The sequence below is a fragment of the Mustela nivalis genome (assembly GCF_964662115.1).
Source record: "Mustela nivalis genome assembly, chromosome: 11".
Lineage (NCBI taxonomy): Eukaryota > Metazoa > Chordata > Mammalia > Carnivora > Mustelidae > Mustela > Mustela nivalis.
The window spans coordinates 70436228-70444857 of record NC_139030.1 but is presented as its reverse complement, the minus strand read 5'-3'; the positions used below and the strand labels follow the sequence as shown (position 1 = coordinate 70444857).

General features: G+C 61.0%; 1 protein-coding gene across 1 annotated transcript; it reads left to right on the top strand.

Annotated features, from left to right (window-relative positions):
* The first annotated feature begins 289 nt into the window (after window positions 1-289).
* Window positions 290-7504, top strand: LOC309844326 (espin-like protein). The gene is made up of 2 exons (XM_082690950.1): window positions 290-735; window positions 2607-7504. Exons 1-2 carry the CDS (start codon window positions 349-351, stop codon window positions 4194-4196), a joined length of 1977 nt encoding a protein of 658 aa, XP_082547076.1. The 5' UTR covers window positions 290-348; the 3' UTR covers window positions 4197-7504.
* The last annotated feature ends 1126 nt before the right edge of the window (window positions 7505-8630 follow it).

Here is an 8630-nt window from a genome sequence, read left to right as displayed (position 1 = left end):
CCCAGCCTAGGACCCACAGGAGGAGGCTGGCTCCTCTTTCTCCTTTTCTTTCTGGGCATGAGGCCATTATAAATCCAACCCACCCTTTCCTTGAATGGATCCCAGGAACTCTCAGCCCCTGAGAGGTTCTGTGCAATTTTGGAAAGTGCTGCATGGTGCTGCCTCTCTTGGAGAGTTACAGAGCACAGGTTAAAGGCTCTGACAAGTCCTGTGGTTCAGAATTGGCCACCAGACTTTCTCCATGTAACTGTACCCCAAGCGAGTTTGTACATCCACGTGTCAACCTCTCTGCCATGTACAGAAGAGGGGAGGAATCTCTGGTTGCCTCTCCCAGCCAGCGATCCCCCCATGCACATACCTGGGTCCCACAGCGGACACCGGGGATCCCTGTCTTCAGAGGCCAACGCTTACCAGGCTGGGTCTCCCTGTCCCTCCCTCCCTGGCCTACCCCCCACCCCTCCTCCCGAGAGACCCTCCCCACCGATGCCGGGCGGGCGGGATCCCCTCCGGGCCCTGAGTGACCACCCCCAGTCTGCACAGGGAGAGGAGATGGCGGCAGAAGACGCCCCGAACTGCCTGGTGGCGCTGCAGCTGGACAGGCTGCCCTCGGGCGACCTCGACGGCCTGGTGCCCACGCAGGACGAGCACGGCCGGCCCATCCCCGAGTGGAAGCGGCAAGTGATGGTGCGGAAGCTGCAGGCGCGCTTGGGCGAGGATCCGGCGCCCCGGGTCCAGGTGGGGCCCGGCAGGGCACTGCGGGGCGAGCGAGGGGCGGGGCCCTGTGGGAGAGGGGCGGGGCCTGGTGGGGCAGGGCAGGGCGGGGCTAGGCGGGAATGGGGCGGAGTGGGGCCACTGGGTAGAGCCGAGGCTGGGCGGGGGGGGGGAGGGGGGGGGGGCTTTGTCCTGGAAAGTAGACGTGGAACGTGCGGTACCTGAGCCCACACGTCGAGTCTGGACATACGGGCACCCCATCGCGTGCCCCTCTGTGGCCCCAGCTTCCTCCTCTGGGAGACCATGAAGGGGAACCAGATCTGGAAGCTGGGCGCCTCCTCACCCACCACTCCATTCCGCCCCCCCGCCTCCGGCCTCCCCCGTCAGAGGTGGTCTATCCACGTGCTCTTCTGTCTTAACTATTTTCATCCCACCTCTACCTCGTGCCAGGCCCCGTGCTAGGCAGTGAAGGCGACCGGGCCCTGCCCTCCCAGCCCTTACATTCCAGCGGGAAAGACAGGGGGACTTGGCAACTGCACTGGGTGTGTGCGGGCGGGCCAGGTGATTCCAGGCGCCAGGGAGAGAAGCAGAGAGCAAAGGGGAGCGGGGATTCCGTGTGGGTGCTCAGGGGCAACTTCTCTGGGGAGGGGACCTTGAGCAGGGGGAGGGGGTGCAGAAAGTAATGAGAGGAACGCTGTGAGAATCCGGGACAAGTGATTCTAGTCAGAGAAAACAAGTTCAAAGGTCCTAAGGCATGCATAGGCTGGTACCATAGAGCGGAGTGAATGAGGTATGATGGGCAGAGGTGAGGTCAGAGTCGGAAGGGCTGCTCACCATTAGGCCCCTGGGGAGCTTTTGGGAATCTGAGCAGAGAAGCTGTGATTTGACATGGGTGGTCGCAGGCTTCCTCTAGCTGGTGCAGGATGTAGAGGGATAGGATTTTGTCTGAATGGTGAGTGTTCTACAGCACTGGGTCCCAGCTGCCCTGTCCCACGCAATCATGCCAGCCACCTGTGACCACTTAAGTTAATTAAAATGAAACAAAAGTCAAACTCCTGCTCCTCAGTTACACAAGCCACATTCTGTTTCTGTAGCCACAGGTGGCTGATGGCCACGTGTCATTCACCGTCCAGCGTGCTGGGCAGTGCTGGCCCCAGCTAGAGGGAAGTGGCATCTCAGCCTGGCCAAAGGCTTCGTCCCTGTACAGCAACACTCCATGCCCTGGGTCTGCTGTGCCAAGGAATCAGAACTTATCAGGGCAGAGCAGGGCCTCTGAGCAAGCAGGTGGAGGCTTGGGTCCTGCTGTGGTGAACTGGGACCCTTCCCTCAGGGGGCTCTGAGCTATAATAAAACAGGCTGGCACAGAGCCTCAGCCCAGAGGGAGCCCAGCTCAGGGTTCCTCTTTGTCTTTCTGTCCCAAAGGCCGTGGGCACGGGGGACAGGCCTGGATCCTGGTGCCAGGCCAGCCACCAGGAGAAGCCAGAGCAGAGTGGGAGAAGCCGCCCTGTTTGGTCTCAGCTACCCAACCACAAAAGGCTCTGGAGCTTGGTGGGAGGGCCTGGGAGGGCTCTGAGGACAGAGACCCTCTGGGCTGAACAGTGATGAGCTGAGATTAGGAGAATGTGGGGGTGACAGAACAGGGGCACTGTCTTCTGGGCCCCCACAGGGCAGAGTGGCTGCCCTGAGCCTCAGACTCAGGACTGGGGCTGGCCAGCCTCCTTGTTTATGCTCTAAGTCCCAGTGAGGGCCCTCTGGTGTGTAGGAGCCTGGGGCCCCCAGGGGGCACCTAGGTCCAGACCACTCTCCTGGAGCTTGTGTCCGGCCAGAACACCGCCTCTCCCAGCTGTGATGCACCCTGGGCCTCGGCCCTGCTGACCCGGCCTCCCTGTGCCCAGGGTGACAGCGGGAGCGTGGGCCCCGCGGGACAGGCGGCCTGGCGGTACTCACAGACCCACCAGGCTATCCTGGGCCCCTTCGGGGAGCTGCTAACGGAGGATGACCTGGTGTACCTGGAGAAGCAGATCGCGGACCTTCAGCTGCGGCGCCGCTGCCAGGAGTACGAGAGCGAGCTGGGCCGGCTGGCCGCCGAGCTGCAGGCCCTGCTGCCAGCGCCCCTGGTCCGCATCACGGTCAACAGCCACTTCCTGCCCCGGGGGCCTGCGCTAGATGGGGAGGAGATGCCTGTACCCGCGGCCGAGCCCCAGGGCCCCGCGGAGGCCGCGTCTGGGGAGCAGCCCCTGCCCATGTGGTGTGGCCACATCGCCCGGCTGGTGCGCAGTATGTCCCTGCTGCTGAAAGGCATGAACGGGCTGGTACAGGGCGAGGAGAAGCCCGCGGTCCGGCCCCCACAGGAGGCCCGCGGGGAGGCCCCTGCCAGCGCCCCCGGGAGTGCGGCGCAGCGCGAGATCCAGGAGTGCGGGGTGTCCGTGCGGACGCTTCGCGGCAACTTCGAGTCCACCCCTGGCCCGCCCTGCGCCCCAGACCCCGGTCCCTGCGAGCCGGCGACCCGGCCCGGGCAGTGCGGGGGAGGCGTCGGGCCCGCAGCCTCGCAGCCCCGCACCAGAGGGGCTCCCGGGCCGAGGGACGCGGAGGAAGCCAGCGACTCGGGCATCAGCTGCGAGGAGGCCCCCTCGGAGGCGGGGGTGGGGCCGAACCCGGACCTGGCCAACCTGCGCAAGGAGCGCATCGTCATGCTCTTCCTCAGCCACTGGAAGAAGTCGGCCTACACGCCCGCACTCAAGACAGCCGCCTGCAGGACACTGGAGGCCCGCCGCGGGGCCCCGTGGGTGCAGGAGCCCGCCGGGGGCCCTGCGCCGCCCTCCCCGCCGCCCGGCACGAGCCCCCGGCTAGGCCACCTGTGGCAGCAGCGAAGCATCATCGCCCACCTGCTGGGCAACTGGAAGGCCATCCTGGCGCACGTACCGGCCCGGCAGCTGCGGCGGCTGAGCCGGCGGCCCCGCGGGCCCCTGTCTCCGGAGCAGTTCCTGCCGCACGTGGGTGGGGCTCCCGTGCCCTACGGCAGTCTGACGTTGGACCTCTTCATGCTGGGCTACTTCCAGCTGCTGGAGTGCGACCTGCCCGCCGAGGAGCGTAAAATGCGCCACCTGCTCTGCTTCGAGGTCTTTGAGCACCTGGGCGCCCACGGCTGGGAGACCGCTCGGGCCTTCCATAAGGCCGTGACCGACGAGGTGGCCGCTGGCCGCCGAGCCTGGACCGACGGCTTCGAGGACATCAAAGCCCGCTTCTTCGGCTCCAGCAGGAGCCCCGCCTGGGACCCAGAGCCCGGCCGTAAGTCAGGCTTGACGCCCCTTGGGCCCCTGCCCCATGCTGCCACCGCTAGCAGCAGCCCTGAGGCTGTAGCACAAGGGCTAGGGCCTGGCCACCAGCGGGGCAGCTTCAACAGTGAGGACATCTGCGGCTACATCGACCGGAGCTTCGCCTTCTGGAAGGAGAAAGAAGCCGAGATGTTCAGCTTTGGAGAGTGAGACAGGCAGGCTGCCTGCTTTTGGAAATGCAGTGTCTGGGGTGATTTCATGTTTTCTGCTCTCTTTTCCCGTTTGTCACTCACCTGGCGGCCAGCTGAGCCGGAAGGCCAGGCTGGCAGAACCTGGCAGACACTCTGTGTGCTAACGTCCACCTTCCGTCCCACATCAACAGGCTCATCCTTGGCTGTGCAGCTCAGTTTCGGAAACCTCATGCAGAACCCCATCAGCCCTAGAATTAGAGGACTTGACCTCCCAGCCCTGGACCCTCCACCCCGTTGCCCTGCAGGCACCTGGGCTGCTAGCCCGTTTCCCATGGGCCCTCTTTCCAGTGCCCAAGTCACCTGCTGTCCCTCCCCTTTGTTCCTCCAGCACCGGTGGCCCCAGCCAAGGCCAGAGCTTCTGTCTTCCTCCTTCTGGTGACCTCAGGCCATGCCCTTTCCCCTCCCCCAGCCTCTGTCCCCATCTGTGAAATGGGAGAGCTGTGGTCAGAGCTACATGTCAGGCCCTCCCAAATTCTCTAGGTCAGAGAGCTGGCCCACATGGGGGTGCCTGCCAGCCAGGGCAGCCAGCCACTGTCAGACACGAGCTCTCTTGTTGTGCCCTGTTCCCACCCCAGGGACTGCAGAGGCTCTGGTCCCCGAAGGGAAGGCTCCGTGTGGGCCTACTTTCCTGTCATCCAGCTGACCAGCCCCACGGGCCACATGGCTCAAAGCAGTGTCAGGGCTCCGCTGCAGGCTCAGGAAAGCAAGGACATAAAGAATTTTTCCCAGAGAAGCAGTGGCTGCAGGGGCTTCAAGCACAGGGCACTGGACCCATCCCCCTGCCCCTGCAAAGGGGAGTGTTAGACCCAAACGACTCATGGCAGGGCGGAGACACCCAAGAGGAAAGGTAAGGTGTGACCCTTTCTGTGGCCCTGAATGTCATCCACACTCTTCTCCGTGGGGGACCAAGGGAAAGAGCTGGATCTTCTCAGAGGGCCTCGCAGGTGCCTTGAGTGAACAGGGCGCTAGCAGCACTAGGGACAAAGCCCTGTGTGGCTGGCCGTGGGATGTGGCTTGTTTCCAGCCCCCATGATAGCCAAGAGGATGGGTCCCCACCCAGGCCTTGGGTGCCAAGGATGGCTGGCCCGAAAGCAGGGGGCTTCAGAGAAGCATGGCTCAGCTGTGCAGACCAGCCCCCTGTCTAGCTCCGTCAGGTGGTGCGTGGACAGGAGTTTTCAGGATCTTCCTCTGGGAAACCCCTCTCGGCAGCCCCGCCTCCTCGGGACAGAAGCCTGCAGAGCTTGGAGGGTGGTGGGCAGGCTACGGGAGGGGGCACAGAGCCCTTGTAGCCAGCCTGCCGGGACCCTCCGGAGGGGGTGAAGCTGGGGCTGCCTGTGCTTGTTGCCCGTGTGCCCTCAGCAAGAGCCACCTGTGCCCCAGGGAGTGCCGCAGTCCTGATCTGAGCTCCACTGCAGGCGGCGACATCCTTAGCCCCACAGGGCCTTCCATTCCTCATCTGCAGAATGGGGAGTGGTGCCTACCTGCCCACCCCTGGCGTCTGGAGGGGGTTTGCCAGTCCCCTGTGGGAGGGATCTCTGTCCTGAGATGGAGCAGGGGAAAGGAGTATGGTGCCACCTCCAGGCTCTTGGTCCCCAGATGGAACTGACGGAGCTAGACAGGGGGCTGGTCTGCAGGACACTGTCACTGCCTAGACCTGGGGGGAGGGGCAGGTCTGAGGGTGGGGCTGGGGGCGCTGGGGTGTCAGAAGGTGCCAGATACTCTGATGTCTCCCTCGCTCCTCCTGTGCCACCTGCAGGACCTTGTTCCAAGGGCTGGGCCACAGAAGGGGTGTTGCGGGGCTGGGCAGTAGACACAGACCTGGCCTCAGAGGTGGTCCAGCCCAGGGTGGTCAGGAGAGCACTGGACAGGGGGCCAGCACACCTGACTTGAGGGGCTGGTCTATGAGCATTCCCTGGGGCCTTGGGCAAGTCCCTCCCAGGCCTCAGGACTTTCTCAGCGGAGGGGCTAGACCAAGGCCAGCAGGGGGCGCCCCACAACCATAGTGGGTCCCAGGAAGCCCTGGGGTGAGGCGGTCGCTCAGATCCAGGTTTGAAGCTGGAGGTGCTGGGGGAGGAGGAATGGGGTAGGCACCTCTGCTGGGCACTCAGGGGTGACTCCCCAGATGCCTTCTGTGGACTCTGTTTCCCAGGGGTCTGGGCAGTGGCTCTAGGAATTCGAAGCCCCTGCCCCACAGCTGATGTTGGGAAAGCTGTGTTTTCCTGAGAGGTTCTGGGTGATTCTGATGCTCAGCGGCCTGGAAACCCCCAGCCCACTAGCAGCCTCCAGCGGGGAGCAGATGTTCCTTGTCGGAGTCTGAGGCTGACCCCAGCAAGGCCACACTCCCAGCTCTGAGGCCTGTTTGGTGCCTGTAACCCTGTCGTCCAGTTGGTACAACCCCAGAGCCCCATTCAGGCATCTGGGGCTGCAGACTTCAGTGAGGGGACCAGATGCAGTGAGGTGACCTTGTCCCCAGTGCCAGCCCAGGAGCTCCCTAACGAGCCAGCAAAATACTGGACAGAGGGCATCCCATCTCTCTCCCAGGCCCATAAATGTGTGCAGGACAAACACGAAGAAAAATGAAGGTGTACCAAAGGTGCTGAAAGAACATTGCCTTTTTCCTCACGACTGAATAAATGCGGCTAATAACACAATTCTTCCCATCTCAGTGCACCGGTTAAATGCAGAGACAGTCTCTTCCTTATTTTTTAAACTGACTCTGAGTTTCATTTGAAAGGAACGGTCAATAAGGACAGCTGTGAAGCCGGCCTCCAAGAAGGCCCCCAGCGTCCCCGTCCTCTGATGTGTGCCCCTCTGTGTTGTTTGGCAGAATATGGCAGAAGAGAGAGCTCTTGCTTCAAGTAGGTAATAACGACTCCCATCTTTGTGGTTCCCTTACCTCTGAGGAGAGCCCTGGGCCATGCTGGGAGCAGGCCCGTAAGAGGGGTCCATGCAGGGAGAAGCAAGGCCTCCTGTCCCAGTCAGGCCCTCAGATGGCGGCAGCCTGGCTGACCCATGGTGCCAGCTAAGGACAGATCTGAAGGCAGAAACCTCAGTAAGGTGCTCCCAGAGCCAGGAAACCACGTGAGATCACATATGTTTATTGTTTGAAGAAACTAGATTTGGGGGACACCTGGGTGGCTCAGTCAACTAGGCCTCTGCCTCAACTCAGGTCATGATCCCAGGGTCCTAGGATCGAGCCCCACATTGGGCTCCCTGTTCAGCGGGGAGCCTGCTTCTCCCTCTCCCTCTGCTCTTCCCCTGCTTGGGCTCTCTCTCTCTCTCTCAAATAAATAAAATCATTAAAAAAAAAAAAAAGACACTCGATTGTGGGTCATTTGTTACGCAGCAACAGGTAACAAATCCAGCAAACAAAAAGATTAAAGAGGAAGAGGCATTTCAGACGTGAAGACATCGCGTAATTGTAGAGCAGTAGTCCCTCAGACCGGGTGGTTCAGACCCCAAAGTATATTTCGTTCCGATCAACAGATCAGAGCAGAGAAATCTGAGATGTTTCACACGGAAAACATTGCCCTAAGACAACGACACCACAGCTAAACCATGGGAGAAAGAAGGAATGGTCGATAGCAGTCTCCAGAGTGCTGGTAAACTATTTGCGGGTGGGGGGAATAGGACCTGAGGGCAGCCCTGCCCCACATAAATCCCAGATGGAACAAGAGATACCATAAGCAGGTGAAGCTATAAAACCCCCAAGGAGGGGCTGGGCAGGTCAGGTGTGCCAGGGGCCTCACCACCCATGGGTGCCGGGGCAGGCATAGGGACCAGCGTCCCCTCCCACTGGAGGAAAAGCCTCAGTCACCCACGCCGGCCCCCAGGCTCACCGGCCAAAAGGTGCATTGGGCTGTGCACACTCTAATGCATGACTTCACTCTCTGACTCTGAATCACGGAGGTGGCGCTGAGATTATCTTAGCCCAAAATGACACAACCCACATGTCCATTAATAAAAGTAACTGGATGTCCCTTCGAATTCTTAAAGTGTGATATAGTCACAGTATGATGAAATCCAAGATGATACGTTCAAAGACTGATGGCATCAGAAATGCTGGGCAGGTGACATAAACTGATGAAACAGGACCCGCACCGATCCCGCAGCTTTTGGCTCGGGGTAGACTGGAGGGGAGTTGCCCCTGTGTTCATGGGGATCCCCTTTTACGGGTCAAAGTGTTCTGCTTCAGATTTTCCTGTGTTTTCCAAACGCTCCAAGATGAACATGTGTTATTTTTATCATCATGAAAAGAAACAAGCACCGTGTTTTTAAAAACTGCCCCGCTCTGTAGCAATCTGAGATAAAGATCTGTTTCAAGCACTTGGTGTCGAGTTTCCCAAACAGACCAGTGACATGAGGCGGTATGTCTTCTCTCCCCACAAGGGGG

What these genes read in the sequence shown, in the direction of transcription:
- LOC309844326 (XM_082690950.1), top strand. Translation starts at nt 349, where the DNA reads ATGCACATACCTGGGTCCCACAGCGGACACCGGGGATCCCTGTCTTCA. An exon ending in ATCCGGCGCCCCGGGTCCAG is followed by an intron (nt 736 to 2,606) that starts GTGGGGCCCGGC and finishes CCCTGTGCCCAG; the next exon opens with GGTGACAGCGGGAGCGTGGG.